Here is a 22,420-nt window from a genome sequence, read left to right on the forward strand (position 1 = left end):
GACCACTACGGTCGCAGGTTTGAATCCTGCCTCGGGCATGTATGTGTGTGATGTCCTTAGGTTAGTCAGGTTTAAGTAGTTCTAAGTTCTAGGGGCTGATGACCTCGGAATTTAAGTCCCATAGTGCTCAGAGCCATTCGAATCATTTGATAGAAGCCTTTGAACGGCTTAGCGATTTTACGTAGGGTCATAATTTTCTCTTGTTCTCGGCTAGATCCTTTGCTAAGAAATGACGATGGTGTTTTTGTATGCTTAGCGCTTCGATCTTTTTACTGACACCCGAATCTGTGGTAACTGTGGGCTGTCGTCATTTGCGTTCTTTATTTTGAAGTGACAGTGCAGCTGTCTTTGCTTCCTCGGTATTTTCTGAACTTTATTATTAAGCAATGGTTGATCTTTCCCGTCCTTAATCCACTTAACAGCACATACTTTTCCAGAGCACGATTTAGACTCCGTCTGCACTTTGCACATACTTCCACTATACTGAAACTACTTGGTCTCCATTCATTGTCTAACAGTAAGTGGGATGCTAGCAACCGCTTCTCTGTTCTTTCTAGAAAAAATACTCTCCAAGCATTCTTGACTGATTTATTAACTCCAGTAACCATTTTTGCTACGATGACGACATGGTTTCCCTGTGTCTGTACTCACACCGTCGACGAGGTCAGGCCAGTTTGTAGCTACAAGATCTAAAAAAAATTCCCCTTCATTCTGATCTTGCATCCCAAACACTCGAGCTGTACTCAGGAATGGATGACTTACACTTCCCTAAAATTCTTTCAGTATACCGAGTCGACTACTCGTCTTCCTACAATCGACATTACTTGCTCGTTCCATTTCATTTTACTTTTCAACGTTACATGCAGGCATTTCATCGACGGACCTGTGTGAAGCAGCACTCAACTGATACTGTGTTTGAACATTATAATATTGCTTTTCCCACTCCTCTGCATTAATTTATGTATTTCCATATTTATAACAAGCTGCATTTATCACACCAATTAGAAATTCTGTCCAAGCCGTCCCGTATTTTCCTGCAGTCTCTAAAAGACCATACTTTCCCGTACACCGCTGCGTCATAAGGAAACAATGCAGATTGCTGCTCACCCTATCCGACATATATCGAGAACAAGAGCGATCCCATCACACTTCCCTGGAGCACTCCTGACAACTCCTTTCTCTCTGACGAACGCTGGCCACTTACAGCAACGTAATAGGTTCTGTTTATTAAACCCTTCAAGCCACTCAAATATTTGCGAACTTTTTCCGTATTCTTAGACCTTCGTCTGCAATGTGGCGTTGTGATAAACGCTTTCGAGAAATCTGGGATTATGGAATCGCTTGTTTTCCTTTATCCGTAGTTCGAAAGATATCGTGCGTAAAAGGGTAAGCTGAATTTCACACGAGTGTTGCTTTCTAAATCCGTGCTGATTTGCGAATAGAAACTTTTCTCTCTCAGTGATATTTATCTGTATTCGAACTCAGAATTTGGTTATGAATTCCGCAACATACTGACATTGAGGATATTGGTCTGTAATTCTGCGGATACTTTCTTTTACTTATTTCCTATGTAAGGTAGTCAGCTGCGTTTTTCTAGACTCTTTCCACAACACAAATGCAAGCTAAGTATGAAGCCAAGCCCAAGAGTATTCTCTGTAAAACTGAACTGGGACTCCAACCTGAACTGGTGACTTATTTATTTCCAACTTTCTCAGATGCTTTTCAACGCTTACCTCCATGTGGTACACACTCTAAGCAGCTATTATTGGTGTTGGTGTTGCTTATTCTGTTTGTGTGATCGTCAGTCAATAGAGTGGTGTCATGCGCTCCTCCATGCTGCTCTGTCCTGCGGAACCCTGTTAATCTCTGTATTACTACAACAGTTTACATCCACTTCAACCTGCTTACATCTTGGCCTCCCTCTACAATTTCAGTCACTTACACATCCCCCATCACTAAATTAACTAGTCCCTAATGCGTCAAAATATGTCTTATCATTTTATCCCTTATTTTAGCCAAGATGTGCCGTACATTTATTTTTCCCCTAGTTCCATTTAGTATTTTCTCATAAGTTATCCGATCTACGCATCTAATCCGCAGGATTCCTCTGTACATACAGAACTTCTATTCTCTTCTTGTTTGAACTCTGTAGAAGGCTACATTTTAGACAAATACCTTCAGAAAAGACTTCCACTAACTTACGTTTGTATTCGATGTTAACAAATTTCTCTTGTCCATCAACGCTTCTGTTGTTAATACGAATCTTAATTTAATACCCCCCCCCCCCTGCTTCAGCCATCGTCGACTACACTGGAAGGAGAAAAACATGGAAAAAAGAAAAGACACATTACGTAGGAATTATCCGCATAGGACGGAAAGCGGTAGATGTGATTTACTTGAACAGACAAACATGTGATTAGAATTTCAGAAACAATGAGTGAATAGTTCAAGAGAAAGAGCTTCATAATCTGAACAAGCCAATAACACTTTGGTCCGTCTCTGGCCCTTACTCTAGAAGTTGTTAGACTTGGCATTGATTGAGAATTGTTGGGTGTCGTCCTGAGGGATATCGCCCCAAATTGTGTCCAATTGAGGCGTTAGATCTTCAAAATTCCAAGATGGTTGGAGGACTCTGTCCGTAATGCCCCAAACGCTCTGACTTGAGGAGAGATCCAGCGACCTTCTTGCCGCCCAGAGGAGTTTCTACTGCTTGTCTTCGTGCTTGCCAAATCCTACCTTGGTCAGCAAGGTCGCCGGATCTCTTCCCAGTTGCGAACAGTTGGTGCATTATGGGCACGGCCCTCCAGCCGTCTCGGGATTTTGAGTATCTAACAACATTTGGAGCGATATTTCTCAGGAGGCCATCAAACAACTATGTCGATCAATGCATAAGTACCAGAGGTGGACTAGCTCGTTACTGAGTTGCTCAAGTTGTGAAGTTCTCCCTCTTGAATAATTAATTAAATTTTTCTGAAATTGTAGTCAGTACATGTACATCACATCTACTGATTTCCATCCCATTCGGATAATTCCTTCATAGTGTGCCTTTTTTTGTCTTAGTGTGTACTTTCCTGCCTAGATACTACCCATTTACTAAGTTTAGTGCCTCGTTTGATTATATGATTCCCTTTGCATCATCTGGGTTCAATCGGCTACAATGCGTCATCATTGTTTTATTTTATTTTCAAGCTATTTGACATTCCGTTCAGCTGATCTCCCAAGTATTTCTCCGTCTCCGACAGCTACGATGTCATTGCCAAACATTAAAGTATTATTTCCTCTCCCTTTCCAAATTTGTCTTCGATTTCCTTTTACTGTTTGCTGAATGTATAGACTGAATAACGACGGTACGCTACAGCTCTGTCTCACACCCTTCTCAACTGCTGCTCCCGTTTCATGCCCCTCGACTTATAACTGCAGTTGGTTTTCTATACAAGTTGGAGATAATCTTTCGCTCTCTGTATTTTATCGCTCTGTGTATTTTATCCCAGCTACCGTCAGAATTTCAATGAGTGTATTACAGTGAACTTTGATTAAAGCTTCCACTAAACTGCAAATGCAAATTTATTTTTATTTAGGGTATGGCTACTTCACAAAAAATTGTATTACAATTGTCTCTAACTGCAAACTAATATCCAAGCAACGAATATAGTTTTTTGATCCTTTAGTCACCCCAGAAACTTTGTCGAATCGCCAGCCAAAGCTCTCCTAGGACATTCTTGGGTTACGTGGCCAACAGTGTGCTTTTCAGTGGCTCAAGCACAACTTGGAGAAGTTATTTTCGGCCACTTGTGCAAAGAGTCGGCATACCTTCCAGTCCTGGTTTTTATTCGGTTAACAACCGACCACATCTGGGAGTTCAGCCAGGTAGTTTGGTCGACACGCGTGGTATCTTAAGTTGTTCCCATCATAACATTGATCTGCCAGTGATTTGTATTAAAGCCGTTTCCAGCTAACATCCTTCCGGTTTCCATGGGTGAGTGACGATAACGATGACTAACTTTGCCGATACTTGGAATGTCTGCTTGAGAAAGGAGTTTAGGATCTGCAAATGCTATAAACGTAGGTAGGCCTTTCTTTAGTTTACCTTCTAAGGCAAGTCGTAGGATTAGTTAACCAAGCGCGTCTCTACATATCTCCGGAACCAATACTGATATTTTCCGAGGTAGATTTCTACTAGTTTTGCCATTATTCTGTAAATAGTTCGTTTCAGTATTTTGCGAATATGATTTATTAAACTATGGGTTCGGTAATCTTCTATTTCAGGTGGAGTAATAATGTCATGGTATGTTCTTCCAACGGTATCGATAATTCTGAGAGAAAGTTATTTGCTCCAAATACCTTGTTTCGATTGGCAAGAGGGCCATCAGACCTGTTAATCACGGATTTTGATGACTGTTAGGTGTGCTGTAGAGGGATCTGCCCTGAGTACGTTTCTAGCGGATTTTCGTGCGACGGCCCATAATTTCCTACAAAAATCGATGTTGAAGTTCCATGCGCGTGTCTGCTATTGGAATGAAGATTCTATCAAGCGAGACTAGCGCAGCGGCTTGCGTAAATGCTTACCATGCTCGCGACACGATTTCAGATCCATCCGGTGTACTTTTTTCATTTTCAGCCTATAGAATACCATAAAACAGTATATGTCACGCAAAGTTATACAAAAATAGTCATTTTCGCGGTATTAATCTCATTAATAAATTAATAATTATGCAAATTTTCTTAAAATGCGCATTCCGTATGTTGCAGATAGGATTACAGAATGGCCTTACTCGTTTTAGCTTGCATCGCTTGCTGTGCTAGAAGAGAATACCGGATGATATTTGTCGTAGAAGCACCCGAAACACAATTTCGTATAGAGTAACACGCACATTTAATTTAAGCCACTGCCTCGCAGGTGCATGGATTTTTCAGAAGTGATAGCGAAAGACACATTTCGCTTGGAGAGGAAAAGATTGTTCTTTCTTCGATCCATTTCGACGCAAACTACGCATATTTGATAACTCCTATGAAAGTAGATGCACTAAACTGAGGCAGAATTAAACAATATATTTCATGGATTCTTCCCTCGAAGCGATTTCTCTATCACTCTTGAGCTAGGCGTGAGCATATGAATATTTTTGGTGAAAATGTTTAACCTGTCTGTGAAAGTAAATACCATAGGGTTAGTCAAGTGGAATACATTTGAGTGAGATATTTTTGAATAATTTTGCATGACAAGAACTAGTTAATGATGTTCTGGGCGACGAAATTGAAATACAAATACATGGGAAATATTTCAATCCGTAGCAGCAGCCTGGTAGTCTTGAATGTTTGCGCCCCACTAAGCTCGCTTGGTCGTAACATGGAATAGGCGACAAGCATAAAACGTCAACATCGAATTTCTAGGAAACAAGGGGCCGTTACATGAGAAGCCGTTAGACAGGTACTCAGGACAAGTCCCTCTACAACAAGACTCATCCAAATCAGTGATTCATTTTCATCTATTTCGCCTCACCTGTTCGTAATATTGTCTTCAAGATTGCTTCCTTTGTGTAGTCCTTCTGTATATTCCTTCCATCCTTCTTAGCTCGAACTTGCTCACCAACTGATATCTTGAAATTAATATAGCAACCTCTCGTTTCTAAAAGGTTTCTTTAATTTCCTCATTTACTAAATCCGTTTTTCCCTTTCTCATGTACGCTTGAGATACCTCTCGAAAGCAAAGTACATCTTACCCTGTGTAAATGAATTGTCTGCTGCACTTTACACTTGTAATTTATCAGCCAACGGTTATACAGCGTCAACGACAACTTCTCTAAATCTATTTTGTTATTTGAGTTTTGACAAATAGCTTCGGGCAGAGACAAGAAATCATCATTCCTGAACACGTGAGAAAAACAGAGTGGCCCGCTGGAGGAATGCACTGACGGATCCTTATAACGAAAAAACGCAACAATGTATGTTGTTGTGTAAATACGCAATAGACAGAGACAATCTCTAAGACGTGATCCTGACCATTTAACGACTACGTTGAGTCGTGTGGTGCCTACGCGTTCGTAACAAGGCACATGTACTTCGACATGTTGGCGAGGTCAATGGCCGTACCTAGGTGGGTACACCGGTTCCCTTTATATCACCGAAGTTAAGCACAGTCGGATGTGGACAGTACTTGGCTGGGTGACCGTCCAGGTACACCGCGTGCTGTTCACGTTTTCCACATTGCCTTTACAGTAGAGGGGAGAGGAGGGGTGGTGGTGTGCGGTCCCTGATCACCAGTATTTGCGCCAAATGTTGTGGATTCAGTTCCAAATCTCTCCTCAGTGTCTCAGAAAGTGAAGGTATGCAACACTGCTGACAGTTATCCGTCCTTCGGATGGGTTAAGCTCGGCAACCTCCTTGGTGCTCTTCTGAATATTCCCTTCTTTCATCAGCACCAACACGAGCATGACAGTACACTACACTACACACACACACACACACACACACACACACACACACGCACACACATATTACAGTCATCGTCACTTCACAAATGCACTTACGAATCCAGCTCTCATATTTCGCGAAGGAAACGTGCCTGCGGACGTGAAAGATAGAGAAAACCTCTTTAGTTATGCGGCTGAACCAGCCCTCGGGAGTCTCCCAGCCACTCATGCCATACGACTTTACATTTTTATGTTGGCGAACCACACAGTTCCACAGATGCCTTCAGTCATAATTTTGCAGTAGGATGATGCCCCACCTCACTATCATGGGGATGTTACCACATTTCAGCATGAGGCATTTCCTGACCATTGAATCGGAGGTGATGGGTCCCATTACCTGGCCCCCTCGGTCTCCTGATCTCACTCCATTGGATTTCTGGATTTTAGTGCAAGGAGGACATTGTTTACACACCAAGGGTTTGAGATATGGTATATTTGAGAGGATCTACGCCGCAAGAGCCCATAAAACCTGTCGTGGTTATAAGCATGTGGCGAGAAGTGGAGTACCGTTACAGTACCTGTCGAGGTACAGACTGTGTCGACATTGAATTGTACCAGCGTGCATAAAAATGTTTGGGCTCCTGTGTACAATGTTGGACAAATAAAGTTATAAACCTTAATAGTTGCTGAAATATAAGCAATGCTTTTGTTCACCTCTAGCCCGGACACCATCTACAGTAATTTTGTTGATGTTTCAGGATAGCGTCGCAAAAATGACCTCAGCACAAAAGTGGAGACTGGAAGATGTCTTAGAGTGGTCTCCTGTACGTTTTGCAGAGGAGACAAATGCGTGGGAATGGATAGAGAGAATGTTGGAAAACGGGTTGTCAGCAAAGGAGCTCATAACCACGAGGAGGAAGCTGTCCGATTTGGAGACGGCAGTCGCCTTAATGCACGTCTTCTGCACGGGCGGTTACCTGCGGCTGCTGCGGCTGGCACTGTCACTGGACCCGAGATTGTCATCGGCGAGTCTAGACGGGAAGGGATCGACGCCGCTGCACTTGGCAGCCGCGAACAGGAGAGACGCTGCAGTGCGTCTGCTGCTGGACGCGGGCGCCGACTGCGAGGAGAGAGACGGCCTCGGGCGCACGCCGCTCCACGTCGCCGCCGCCAGTGGCAGTATCCACGCCTTCCGGCTGCTGCTGGATGCCGGGTTTGACCCAGAGGTTCGGGACTCTGAAGGAAACACGGCGGTGCACTTCGCTAGCGAAGCTGGCCACATAGGTATTCTGAAGGCGCTGTACGACAGGGGCGTGTCGCGCTATCTGGTCAAGTTGCAGCTGCTCTTGTCAGCGGAGAGTTGCAACGTGGAGGGCGTGCGCCTCGCTCTGAAGCAGACTTCCAGCTGGGGCGGCGCATGGAGTGACTTACACTGCGTGGCGATCAAGGGCAGTGGCACGGCTGTGAGGACGGTGCTGACTGCCGGCGTCGACCCGAACGCCCGCGACGCTAACGGCGACACCCCGCTGCATGCCGTGGCTGCCGCGGGCTGCCCGGGGTCGGCGGAGGCGCTGGTGGAGGCCGGCGCAGACGTGGACGCCGCCGACTCGAGCGGCTCGACGCCGCTGCACTATGCGGTGCGCGTGGGCAACCTCGAGGTGGCGCGCGTGCTGCTGGCCGCGGGCGCCGACGTGGAGGCGCGCGACGCCGAGGGCGACACGCCGCTGCTGCGCGCCGCCGCCAGGGGCTGCGCCGATGCCGTGGCCGCACTCGTCGCCGCCGGCGCCAGGACCGACGCCACTGACGCCGCCGGCAGGACCGCCGCCCAGGTGGCCAGGCTGGTCGGCTACAACGGGCTCATCAGCGCCCTGCTGGACCGCGCTGACAACCGCGTTCCTTACGCCGTCGATAAAGCGCCGAACGCTGCCGATGTGATCCTGCGTACAGAGGGACTCGTAGATGTGTCTTAGAACGAAGTTGGTGATTGAATGGCACCTTCTCGCAGTTGTTATGTACTAGGGGCGTTCAGTAAGTAATGCAGTACATTCTCTTTCTGAAAGCAGGTTGGCTTTATTCAGGATTCCATACACCATATTATTCCCCACTCCTTTGGCCACAAAACCCTATTTTTCAACATAGTCTCCGATCAATGCGACGCCCTACGCCACCTTACTGAGACGGACTGTACGCCAGCAAGGTACCATTCTACAGGTCGACGTCGCAGTCAACGTCTTGCTGCATCAATAACTTCCCTGTCATCCACGCACTGCTTCCTGCGGAGTCCATCCCTTATTGGCTCAAGTCAGAAGGTGGGAGATCTTGGCTGTGGGATGGATGACGAAAAACAGACCAATGAACTTGTGTGGGCTCCTCTCAGGTGTGTAGACTTGTGTGAGGACTTGCGGTCTTGTGGAGAAGAAGGAGTTCGTTTGCATTTTTGTGCCGACGAACACACTGAAGACCAACATTGCAGGAGTCACAGCTGTGTGCGGCCAGGCGGCGTGAGGAACTGGTTTTCGCGATCTTATTGCGACGATGACAGACGTCTCGCCCAACGACTTACCGTGCTTTTGTTCATTGCGATGTCTCCGTAGACATTCTTTAAGCGCCTATGAATATCTATGGTTCTGTAGTTTTCTGCCAAGAGGAACTGACAGACAGTTTGGTGCTTGGAACGCACCTCCTTCACAAACACTATTTTGATGTCTACGCGTTGTGCCGTTACCAACTGGAACTTCATGAAACTCTAGGGGCTGAAGCGGCAAAACCTCACGATGTCCCACAACAAATTCTGCAGTTTGTCAACAGAAATTGGCCGAGAAAAAAAAGTACTGTATTACTTACTGAACGCTCCTCGTAGCTGTGCGAAAACTTTATCACACTGATTATTATAAATCGAACCTTTCCCTCTTCGAAAATTTTCCTCCTACCTAAATATTACCCAGCAATCCCACCGCTTCCAATTAAATAGCATTCGTGGCATGTTGCAGCACCAACACCAGAAATCCTCTCAATCCATGACGTACAAACTCTTCGCATCCACTCACAACGCAACTTCTATTCGCACCTCGAAACTTTTCTGATATATACCCATCTTACGACATTAGTTTCCTCCTGTTCTTGTTGGCCTCGTACATTCCCGGTCGTCCCACTTTTTATCTCCTCTCATCTTTTCGTACCTTGTCTCCTCAAATCATTGCCCACTCCAGCCGCTATCAAAATAGTCTTTCTCAACTCGGATCTCGTTTATGTCCATGGCACTTTACGTCTTGTAACTTATGCTCTTTCCGTATACGAGGTGTCCCAGGATGATTGATCAGTATTCAGGGATGTGACAGAAGCGATCATTTCAAGCACAAAAAAAGAAAGAAATAAAAGAAAAAAAGACATTAATATTGACATACGCTCTATTCCATCTTGTTTCCGAAAGGTAGAACCCATTTAATGTACGTCGTTATTTATTTCCTATACTATTCAGTACGTTGTCAGTTTTACGCTCGTACAAGAATCAGTAAATATAAAACATGCGTTTTACAAAACAACAACTGAAAAACATGTGTTTGTAACTAATTCAACGTTAAGGATTATCGTACACATCGTATTGTAAAATTCACAATAAATATTCAAATATCTCAAATGCATTTGTGCACTTTTGAAAGAACATGTTGTTTTGTTTGTCTGAGTGCATCTGTACTTCGCCTAACTAGGCCGGTTGTGTCCATGATCCAACCAAGCACTTATCTGGTATATTCATGTGTCGTTTGTACACTACATACCTTATCCAGCCCCACGAACAAAAATCTAATGGCATGAGATCTGGCGATCTTGGTGGCCAGTTAATTGTACTACCACGACCAATCCACCGATTGGTGTAGATGTTCCCGCAAACATCTGGTAAAATGTGGGGAGACTTTGTCATGCTGAAAATACATCGCAGTCCGCGTACCCAAAGATACCTTCTCGAGTTGTATAACAAACGAGTTAAAAAGAAAAAGATATGTAAGTAATTCTGTTCCGTCATTCGCTCCTGTAGAATGACCGGATCTATGAATATGTTACCGATCATGTCGCGCCTAACATTGATCGAAAAACGCACTTGGAATTGGGTTACCACTGTAGCAGATGGGTTTTCCTCCGACCATCAATGATTATTAAGTGTGTTGCTGGGGGAGTAAGGCACATACGTGCGTGGCACTAGCCCAAAAATAAGTGTACATTAAATGTGTCCTACCTCAGAAACGATCCAGAATAGGGCATATGCCCATATGAAGTTATGTGCTTCAAATGAGCGCCCCTGTCATATCCCTGAATATTGACTATCCCTTCAGATACTCCCTGTACATCACACATTTAACCGCAGCATAGCATCCTCCCTGTCTGTGCCCTACATCTACACTTTCTTGGAGCAATTTCGTCAGTAGATCATCAATTGAGCAATACCACTCACTTCATCACTTGTAAATGTCGATAATGAGAATCCTGATGACAAATAGGTTAACATGTGATGCATATTATATGCGATTGTCTACCTTCTGGAGTAAATAAATGTCTCATTTCAGACTTTCACGGCTGTTTTTTTTTTTCGATTTGAAGCTTCTCTCTGGTGATGAATGGAATATTTGAGCCGCTTACAACTTAATAATAATCCAGAAAAATAATTTAACACTTAACAAGATATACCGGCAATTCCATACCTCCACAATCCACACCCTACCGCAGTTGAATGCAACTAACAGCTGCTTCAGGAGTATTAAATTCGTATTGGCCTCAACACATCGTATCACATAAAAAGCAGTGTGTTTCTTTCTGTGCAGCTGGTCTTGTTTCCATCCCTTCCGTTCATAAGGCTTGTGTTTAGACGTTAGCTTAAATTATCTCACCCCCTTCTCTGTCAAATCCTTCTTACTGTCCGTATTTTCATACGAAACGCACACATCACTATTACTGTACACATCTTACAGTTTATTCAGACGCATACTTCCTCTCTTCCGACTCGCTACGCCTATGGTGCAAGTCCTCAACCCTACGTTGACACAAAAATCAACATTGTTCTCATCTTGCATTTGAATCATGTTATGTAATGCATACATAAACCAAATCACCACATATTGCATGTAAATTACAAAATAAGAATTACTTTTATTCCATTGTATGGTATTAATACCAATATTTCAAATTTTTAACATATGGTGCAATTACTTTTAAAAAACTTGGCCGAAGAACAGTTGTATAATTGTGCCCATGACAAACCACAAGGGGCAAAGAAGGATGAAACAGCAGTAAATAAAATCTAATGGTAACATGTTGATGATTTCTTGTACTATATTTCAGAAAAGTCTCCGGTAACATCCCTTTCCTTTTTTCTTGGAGCAGAAGTACGGTAACTCAGTTATAAAGACTTAGAATCGGTATGTGTGGAGCAGATATGCAGAAAGTTCAGAATAAAGTACTTAGGTCGGCGCAGAGTTGTAGGAAAAAGCACGTAGAACACATTTGCTGAACATCTCAAAAGTGGGACCACACTCCCTCCTCCTCAGCCTCCGCCCATTGTCTATAAACATAAATACATGCATTCAAATTTTGAACACAAACAAAACTTTATTTATATTACAAATGCATCAACAAGAGACAATAACTTATCAGCGATATACCTCGCTCTGCAAGAAATAAGCTTTTAGCACATTATGGAAGATCTCAAACAACACTCACCGAACCAGTGACATTGCAGTACACGGAAGATTTAAATTTAACCTACCTCTGTTCTTCTTTCGCTTCCGAGTAGCCACTTTCCCTCCACTGCTATGGTTCGTAATACTTATTTGTGCTAAACATACGTTTTATTGTAATTACTTCGTACAGACCAAAAAGATATAACACAGTTCGAGCATTAAAGATAGAGTTAGCGATAAATACGAGCCTAAAGATCAAAAGAAGAAAAGAACATAAAAATCGTGAATGAGACTTATAATGGGGGATCAAAAAATTTCCGTTCGAAAGACGTAGACTGCAGAATCGGTATGCCAATGAGGCAAAATTGCCGTAAGTATTGAGGCAATCATTCATAATCGCATGGAGAGAGATTAGGGCAATAGGGCTCTAACTTAGTATTAATTGTTATTGCCCATAACGGATGAGGCTGGCCTCCCAGATCGACCGTCGTCTTGTGCCGAATCACTAGCAGTATGGATTTTGGGGCATCGCTTCGCAACGGTGGTTTTCTACAGATATGCTGCATCGTACACATTCCTTCATTTTCCGGTGGATGTATACCGGTGTTTATCCTTCGCAGCTAAGACAAAAATAACAGCACGTTGGTCTTGTTGGGCCCCATTTGGTAATAATTCACGTTTCCACATCTACCGCTCTCACATTAGAAAGACACCAATCCCGCACTCGTCTCTTGCCTACTGTACGTGTCGGTCCTTATCTTCCCGCATCGGAATCGCGGTATATTGTATATATGTTGCAGCAACGTCCTCAAACAGAAACATTTTGATCGCTTCTTATAATATTACAGTTTCTTTCATTGATACAACAGGTTGTAAACTTGAATGGTAAGTTTGTATTATGAAAGCGATTAAATGGTTCAAATGGCTCTAAGCACTATGGGACTTAACATCTGAGGTCATCAGTCCCCTAGACTTAGAACTACTTAAACCTAACTAACCTAAGGACATCACACACACATCCATGCCCGAGGCAGGATTCGAACCTGTGACCGTAGCAGCAGCGCGGTTCCGGACTGAAGCGCCTAGAACCGCTCGACCACAGCGGCCGGCTGAAGGCGATTAACACAGGGTCGAAGCATCAGAACTTCTGTATAGGTATAAGGAATAAGTAAGCAACGATGGCTCGGTACTCTGAAGGCTGAAGTGTGAGTGGGTACACATGAAGTGGCAAGAAGTTCGTAAGCTTTCTGCTGCTTTTTTCAGTACCATCGCAGTTTTGCTGCGACCAGCAGCTGATGACATCCGTTTCTGTTCGCTAAAATATGAGAAAATGGTTCTAGTCGTAGTAAGGAAATCAAATTCAAAACGAGCGTAACAATAGCTATCCGAGAAACGTACCATAGATTCGAAAGCAAAATATTACGTGTAGATTTGTCTAAAACTGAAAGTAAAATCATAGAATGAAATGAACTTTCTTTCCGGGTGTTAACAATAAGTGCCAGGTTGTATTAATAGAAGAGATAGTTAAGATTTAACGCAGAACGTCACATTTCGTCGCTTATGTTTTTGTAAGTGCGAGAAGATTGCAGAGATGCGCAGCAGACTGCAGTGGCAGACACCACAGAAGCTGGAAAACTGCCTCCCACATACGTACCCAATACGACAAAAAAGCCAGAGAAAGTACAGGTCACATGGAGGATTACCGCCAGTCGTTCTTCCAGCGCATGAAGTAGGGACGTACGAAGCGGGTGTAATACCCGTTACAGAAGTACTCTCCTCCACACACCATAAAGTGGCTCGCGCTGAACAGCTGGAGATGTAAATTAAGAACCGAATATTGCATGCTCCATCGTATACCTTAAGGAATGACTACAATGAATACAGAGAAGAGATGACGCCTGCCATTCCACGCCCAGTCCAGAAATGGGACAAAGAGGTGAGAATCAGTCCTGGTACATCTGCTCTAACAGCTTTCCATGAGCAGTTGTTGACTTATATGCCGTGTAGCTTTGGGTGAGATTGTATTTACATGGTCTGAAATGGTATGATTTTGTCAGTGCCAGATCCGTATGATACTATACGGAAAGAACATGCAGGACTACTGTTAAGGGAAGAACACCGTACGTTGTTTATTGTTGTTGTTGTTGTGGTCTTCAGTACTGAGACTGGTTTGATGCAGCTCTCCATGCTAATCTATCCTGTGCAAGCTTCTTCATCTCCCAGTACCTACTGCAACCTACATCCCTCTGAATCTGCTTAGTGTATTCATCTCTTGGTCTCCCTCTATGATTTTTACCCTCCACGCTGCCCTCCAGTGCTAAATTTGTGATCCCTTGATGCCTCAAAACATGTCCTACCAACCGATCCCTTCTTCTAGTCAAGTTGTGCCACAAACTTCTCTTCTCCCCAATCCTATTCAATACCTCCTCATTAGTTACGTGATCTACCCACCTTACCTTCAGCATTCTTCTGTAGCACCACATTTCGAAAGCTTCTATTCTCTTCTTGTCCAAACTAGTTATTGTCCATGTTTCACTTCCATACATGGCTACACTCCATACAAATACTTTCAGAAACGACTTCCTGACACTTAAATCTATACTCGATGTTAACAAATTTCTCTTCTTGAGAAACGCTTTCCTTGCCATTGCCAGTCTACATTTTATATCCTCTCTACTTCGACCATCATCAGTTATTTTACTCCCTAAATAGCAAAACTCCTTTACTACTTTAAGTGTCTCATTTCCTAATCTAATTCCCTCAGCATCACCCGACTTAATTTGAATACATTCCATTATCCTCGTTTTGCTTTTGTTGATGTTCATCTTATATCCTCCTTTCAAGACACTGTCCATTCCGTTCAACTGTTCTTCCAAGTCCTTTGCTGTCTCTGACAGAATCACAATGTCATCGGCGAACCTCAAAGTTTTTACTTCTTCTCCATGAATTGTAATACCTACTCCGAATTTTTCTTTTGTTTCCTTTACTGCTTGCTCAATATACAGATTGAATAACATCGGGGAGAGGCTACAACCCTGTCTTACTCCTTTCCCAACCACTGCTTCCCTTTCATGCCCCTCGACTCTTATAACTACCACCTGGTTTCTGTACAAATTGTAAATAGCCTTTCGCTCCCTGTATTTTACCCCTGCCACCTTCAGAATTTGAAAGAGAGTATTCCAGTTAATATTGTCAAAAGCTTTCTCTAAGTCTACAAATGCTAGAAACGTAGGTTTGCCTTTTCTTAATCTTTCTTCTAAGGTAAGTCGTAAGGTCAGTATTGCCTCACGTGTTCCAACATTTCTACGGAATCCAAACTGATCTTCCCCGAGGTCCGCTTCTACCAGTTTTTCCATTCGTCTGTAAAGAATTCGCGTTAGTATTTTGCAGCTGTGACTTATTAAACTGATAGTTCGGTAATTTTCACATCTGTCAACACCTGCTTTCTTTGGGATTGGAATTATTATATTCTTCTTTAAGTCTGTGGGTATTTCGCCTGTCTCATACATCTTGCTCACCAGATGGTAGAGTTTTGTCATGACTGGCTCTCCCAAGGCCATCAGTAGTTCTAATGGAATGTTGTCTACTCCAGGGGCCTTGTTTCGACTCAGGTCTTTCAGTGCTCTGTCAAACTCTTCACGCAGTATCTTATCTCCCATTTCGTCTACATCTACATCCTCTTCCATTTCCATAATATTGTCCTCAAGTACATCGCCCTTGTATAAACCCTCTATATACTCCTTCCACCTTTCTGCCTTCCCTTCTTTGCTTAGAACTGGGTTCCCATCTGAGCTCTTGATATTCATACAAGTGGTTCTCTTCTCTCCAAAGGTCTCTTTAATTTTCCTGTAGGCGGTATCTATCTTACCCCTAGTGAGACAAGCCTCTACATCCTTACATTTATCCTCTAGCCATCCCTGCTTAGCCATTTTGCACTTCCTGTCGATATCATTTTTGAGACGTTTGTATTCCTTTTTGCCTGCTTCATTTACTGCATTTTTGTATTTTCTCCTTTCATCAATTTAATTCAATATTTCTTCTGTTATCCCAGGATTTCTATTAGCGCTCGTCTTTTTACCTACTTGATCCTCTGCTGCCTTCACTACTTCATCTCTCAGAGCTACTCATTCTTCTTCTACTGTATTTCTTTCCCCCATTCCTGTCAATTGTTCCCTTATGCTCTCCCTGAAACTCTCTACAACCCCTGGTTCTTTCAGTTTATCCAGGTCCCATCTCCTTAAATTCCCGCCTTTTTGCAGTTTCTTCAGTTTCAATCTGCAGTTCATAACCAATAGATTGTGGTCAGAATCCACATCTGCCCCTGGAAATGTCTTACAATTTAAAACCTGGTTCTTAAATCTCTGTCTTACCATTATATAATCTATCTGATACCTTTTAGTATATCCAGGATTCTTCCAGGTATACAATCTTCTTTTATGATTCTTGAACCAAGTGATAACTATGATTAAGTTATGCTCTGTGCAAAATTCTACAAGGCGGCTTCCTCTTTCATTTCTTCCCCCCAATCCATATTCACCTACTATGTTTCCTTCTCTCCCTTTTCCTACTGGCGAATTCCAGTCACCCATGACTTAAATTTTCGTCTCCCTTCACTACCTGAATAATTTCTTTTATCTCGTCATACATTTCATCTATTTCTTCATCATCTGCAGAGCTAGTTGTCATATAAACTTGTACTACTGTAGTAGGCATGGGCTTTGTGTCTATCTTGGCCACAATAATGCGTTCACTATGCTGTTTGTAGTAGGTAACCCGCACTCCTATTTTTTTTATTCATTATTAAACCTACTCCTGCATTACCCCTATTTGATTTTGTATTTATAACCCTGTAATCACCTGAGCAAAAGTCTTGTTCCTCCTGCCACCGAACTTCACTAATTCCCACTATATCTAACTTTAACCTATCCATTACCCTTTTCAAATTTTCTAACCTACCTGCCCGATTAAGGGATCTGACATTCCACGCTCCGATCCGTAGAACGCCAGTAGAGAAAGAAAACAATCTTTTGTGGCAATCATGCAGCCTAGATCAAGTACAGCTATCGTGTCCCAACTAACCCAACCGGAAATATGCCATCTCACTGTCGCCAGATGATAACAGATATATTTGATATAGAGTATAACACCAAAAGGGCGCTGGATTTAAATTTAGTGTAAATGATTATATAATCAAGCGGTCTCCTAATCTAATTATGTTGCTATGTTACATCGAAGGAGCTTAAAATGTGTTAGTTAACAATGATTTATTCTATTTACAGAATGGTGAGGGAAACAGTGAAAATTATTTAGTTCTTGCATAACTTTACTGTAAAAACCTTGACCAAGTTTCAGCACCACTAAAGGTATGTTATTCAGAAGGAAAGTCATTTCTAATGTTTTAAACGTATTTCAACACAGATACTTATCACTTTATAACGTTGAAATGGAATACGTGGAATAAAGGCATGAAAAGAAATAAGCTTAACTCAAAAGCGTTATTCCCGTAGCAAGGTGTTGTAATGATGTTGGCTTTCAAAAATCTAATCACTAATTTTTCAGTCGAATGTTAAGTAAGAATCAAATAAATTTTACTGAAGAGGAAAATAATCTCTTGAAGAAGGGCTCAAGTACAGAGTATACGTAAAGAACGGGAGCAATTTCAATTATTTATTACACGAGGACTAACCATTGTACAGATGTCATACATATTGCATTTTGAAGAGAAACTCTGAAAGATTTTTACAATTATTCGATATGCGAAGCATGAGTGACCCGTCAGACGTCAATAGGGTAATCGAATTCTTGCCATACCCGTCTCAGCATGGCATTTTCGACTGTGGCAGTCGCTTCCCGTGTTCTCTCCCGATCTCTGCTACATCACGTAGTAGAGGCGGTACGTACACCAGGTCTTTAATGTGTGCCCACAGAAAAAGTCACAGGGAGTGAGATACGACGATCGGGCAGACCATTTCATGAAACAGCTGTCCCCTTTTGTAGCACGGCCGCCATGTTTCCGACTAGCACTGGCTATCGGCAAATTAAAAAACTACGCTGTGGCGGTATACGTGCAAAAAAACTTTCAGGATTTTTTCTTCAAAATGACATAAGCATGATATCAGTACAATGTTTGGTTCTTGTGCAATAAACAATTGAAAGTGTTCCCGGACTTTAGGTACATCCTGTATAATGTAACGGCAAATGGGCTGGTTCAAATGGCTCTGAGCACTATGGGACTTAACTGCTGTGGTCATCAGTCCCCTAGAACTTAGAACTACTTAAACCTAACTAACCTAAGGACATCACACACATCCATGCCAGAGGCAGGATTCGAACCTGCGACCGTAGCGGTCACGCGGTTCCTGACTGTAGCGCCTAGAACCGCAAGGCCACACCGTCCGGCGTAACGGCAAATGTTACAAACCCAAATATAGTATGAAACCTCATTGTAGATCTTAAAATTGGTCTCGATTATATAAAAATGGAAAATTTACATCAGGTTAGACTATCCTATAATGTTCGTAATATTTTCAGTAAAATTGAGTTTTTATGTTCAGTTTCCTCAGAATAAAGATTTAAAATATTATTGCTAAATTAAAGCAAAATGAAGACTTTGTAGCATAATCTGATAAATGTAATGCAGTTATTGCCTACAAGGGTGAATACGTTTCCAAAACTTTAAAAAATTTTGAGACAAAGTTTCTGTACTGGAGGACTCAACTTCTACTTTACCAATATATATATATTCTACGCCCTGTTTTGTTGCCCTTCATGGCAAGACATCTCGGAGGCGGCCTATTGTGCCGTCAGAGTTCCCTCAACCACTACCAGCCGTGACCTGAAATCGTCCCTGAGGCTTCCCACACCATGCTGGCAGGAGTAACGCCGTTGGCCTCTCCAAAACATTGGAAGAATGGGGCCTCTCCCCAGGTCGCCGCCATATTCGCCGACAGTCATCCGAGGTAGTGGGAACCACGATTTATCTCTGAACACAATGCGATGCCATTCATTTAGCAGTCCATGCTTCACGGTCGCGGCACCCACTCCATACGCAGCCGTTCATATTGCACTGGAAACAACAGCCAACGTATGGGGCGGTAAATTCATTGTCCCGCTGCTGCTAGTCTCCGACCACTGTTGCGGAATGACATAGAATGTTACAGGGAGACAATTACTTGTTCTCGGACAGCAGACACAATGCGAAGGGGATGCGACGTGCTTGTTTTACAACACGGCGATTCTGCCTCTAAACACTCCATGCATTCCAGCATCAGGCCACTGTCGCAATCGAATGCCGCCTAGTCGGGATGTTGCACTATTTGAATAGCCGGCCAAATGGAGACCCATAGTGAGGACCCTCTCAAACACTGTCAGCTGCTGCTGATGCTTTATCACGCTAGTATGCGGCATTTCCCTGTCCCTTACAGTGATCACTCGACATCTGATGCTGCTAACGTCTGTTATATACCATACTAGGCCTGGTAATACCACCAAACACGAACACTAATGCACACTTCAGGCCGTTCTGCCTGACACAGAGAAGTACAACTCTAATTACTTACATACGCGCCGATAATGTGTACGTGTACGAAGTTACATTTACCTCCACGTCTGTCTTCTGGGTCCTTCACTTTTTTTACCAGGCCGTGCAGATGTTGACTTGTCCTACTTCATTGCTGTAACAACGTTCTTCTGTAGAGTGAGCGAGCGGGGTGGCGCAGTGGTTAGCACACTGCACTCGCATTGGGGAGGACGACGGTTCAAACACGCGTCCGGCCATTCTGATTTAGATTTCCTAAATCGTTTCAGACAAATGTCGGGATGGTTCCTCTGAAAGAGCACGGCTGATTTCCTTCCATTTCCTTCCATAATCCGAGCTTATGCTTCGTCTCTAATGGTCTCATTGTCGCCGGGGCGTTAAACATTAATCTCCTCCTCTTCCTTGTATGACGACATTTGCTTCTGGAGTTAGTTTTTGAAACATGCACTGCCGTTAATAACGAAAAAAGAAAACGTCAATTTTTCATTTCGTGTGATTTATCAAGCAGCTACGTTTCTCATCTGCTTTTGAAAGAAGAGTTCATTTCCCTCAAGGTCCCTAAATAATTTCAGATAAGTGCAGGTATTGTTCTGGCACGACCAATTTCCTTGTCGAATCCGAACTAAATTTTTGAACCTATCGAACTCGTTGTGGATGTAAAGCAAAATTCTTTTGTTTCTTTATTAAATATTGTCCTGTACAGGCTTCGCACGCAGCATGACAAGAACCCTCCAGCTAGGACTAAATCACATTCAGACTTTTCTCAATTTAATTTTACTATTCGATTTTTACAATATTTACAGTGATTTCCTTGTGATATAATGAAATAAGTGGGTTACTTCCACTCCATGAAAGAATTAAGCGTGCTTCTACTGAGCCACACGACACCTGGCTGGTATTTATCCACACGTCCAAACTTGTAGCTTTATAAAAATACCAGGATACGAAATATTATTGACGAAAGTACGTCCCTCATTAGTAAGCACTGTTACCTGAAAGCCAAAAATGTGTTTTGCGTTGAGTTCAGTGAGTAACGTATTATATTTAAGTGGAACAGTTTTTTTCGAAATATTGTAGTTATTCTGGTACCGCGCGTCGCGGAATTTGAATCCGCGCCAGACGTCATGGACGTCAAAGACCAGTGGAGGTCTCTGCACCATCGCGCCGTAAGTTGTGGTGGCGCGCACCTCCTGGCCCTCATTTAGTGTGAGGGCGCCACAGTGGAACACGTAGTTCCAGCACCCAATAGCGGCTCCCTCGATAGAGTATATAAGCGCCTGCCTCTCGCTCAGCCATTGTCCATTGTCTTTTGCGAACAGAAACCAGACTGTCGCCGTGTTTTTTAATTGTCTGTCTATTATTTTACCTGTCTGCTCCATATGTATTTTATTAGCATCATCATCACTTTGTTCTCTGTTTTAAGTTCCACAATTTTTTCGCCATGTTACCGTGTTTTTTATTATATATTATCTTCTCCTTTTTTAAAACAAAGCCTGTAGGCTGAAGAGCGACATACTAAGCTGCTGCCAGCCCGCCCCCTTCGGTGGGAATCGAAATTCAATAAAGAAAAAAAAGAAAAGAAAGCTCAGCCAGCTGTCTAATCTTGCGTACGTGACACATAGCCTCGCGTTAGAGAGCTTACTAACTTTCTTGTTCTGTGTACGAGTGGACGTGGTTGTTAGGTTTCCTTGTGACTCCGTTGTTTCGATCTTGTTGCTGTTCGTTGTGTCCCTCGTTGGTCGTGTCCGTCCTCTCCAATTGTGTTGCTATTCATGGGCCGCTTTGCGGGTCCCGCCACGCTTTCCGTCACTTCAACCCCGCGACCGTTCCGGTCGCAGTTACAACAGTTATAATGCGATGGTTAAATGGGTAAGTGTCAAACCGTAGACGCAAAGTAACGGGGTACATTCCTCAATCGGTCCTGTGATTATTTCTGTCATTTATTTTCTTTATTAACCTGTGGCACTGCTATTGATATGAAACCTGACAAGTAGCGCCGTGTACCATTCCTCGGAGACTACGTCAAGCAGTAGGTCACCTATAACTGCCCATGCCCCTCCAACTGAACCTGCGAAAACCTACTTACATAGTTTCAACAGACATTACTAACTGAAGAATTTCAGCATATACTATAGCCGCCCGGTAGGGATCACCAAGAGAAGGTTAGACTAACTGCAGCGTTCAGGAGACATTTAAGCAATCATTCTTCCACACTCCATGTGCGACTGGATGGAACGAAGCCTAATAGGTAGTAAAATGGGACATACACTCTTCCAGGCGCTTCACACGGTTGTTCTGATTATAGATGTAGATGAGATGCCAAGGCAAGTATTGCGGTGTTCAAATCAGCCTTCAGATAGAGTCCATCCTTGTATATTCATGAAAGACGTGAATGGTAAGCTGTTTTTGAACACCGAGATAGTGTCCACAACAGGATGGATTACATCACTAGCGTGATCCTCTGTGCTGCTGATGTATCTATCCCAAAAGTTCTCAGGCCGACTTCGGGGGCGACATGTGCCGTGTTGGAACGATGAGAGTCGCTCCAGAATTGAGGTTAGACGTTTGTCATTGCGACGGTTCAAATGGCAACCATCTGCTACGAATCTCGCAGCTTTTCAGGTTGCGGCGACAAAGGCTCGAAAACAATCAAAAAGACGATGAAGACGTCTTGGCAAATGTTTCTGGACTCGGTAAATCGTCGTACTAGCTCTTTAAAGGAATGGGAAGCCATAAGGAGAATTTGCAGCAAATGTGTCAGAGCAGTGCTGTACTGAGGGTGAGGTGTGTCTAGTCCATGTCTGGGG

At 43.2% G+C, this 22,420-nt stretch overlaps 2 protein-coding genes across 2 annotated transcripts in view; one reads left to right on the forward strand and one right to left on the reverse strand.

The window, feature by feature from the left end:
• The window catches only part of LOC126235170 (uncharacterized), a 73,871-nt gene extending 72,132 nt beyond the window's left edge, over nucleotides 1-1,739 (reverse strand). The window contains exon 1 of the mRNA XM_049943902.1: nucleotides 1,734-1,739. Coding sequence (XP_049799859.1) covers nucleotides 1,734-1,739 — 6 coding nt within the window. The remainder of the gene's footprint in view (nucleotides 1-1,733) is intronic.
• The window catches only part of LOC126235171 (ankyrin repeat and protein kinase domain-containing protein 1-like), a 29,084-nt gene extending 20,707 nt beyond the window's left edge, over nucleotides 1-8,377 (forward strand). The window contains exon 2 of the mRNA XM_049943903.1: nucleotides 7,166-8,377. Coding sequence (XP_049799860.1) covers nucleotides 7,181-8,377 — 1,197 coding nt within the window. The 5' untranslated portion in view covers nucleotides 7,166-7,180. The remainder of the gene's footprint in view (nucleotides 1-7,165) is intronic.
• The last annotated feature ends 14,043 nt before the right edge of the window (nucleotides 8,378-22,420 follow it).

Source organism: Schistocerca nitens, chromosome 2 (assembly GCF_023898315.1).
Source record: "Schistocerca nitens isolate TAMUIC-IGC-003100 chromosome 2, iqSchNite1.1, whole genome shotgun sequence".
NCBI classification, from domain to species: Eukaryota; Metazoa; Arthropoda; class Insecta; order Orthoptera; family Acrididae; genus Schistocerca; species Schistocerca nitens.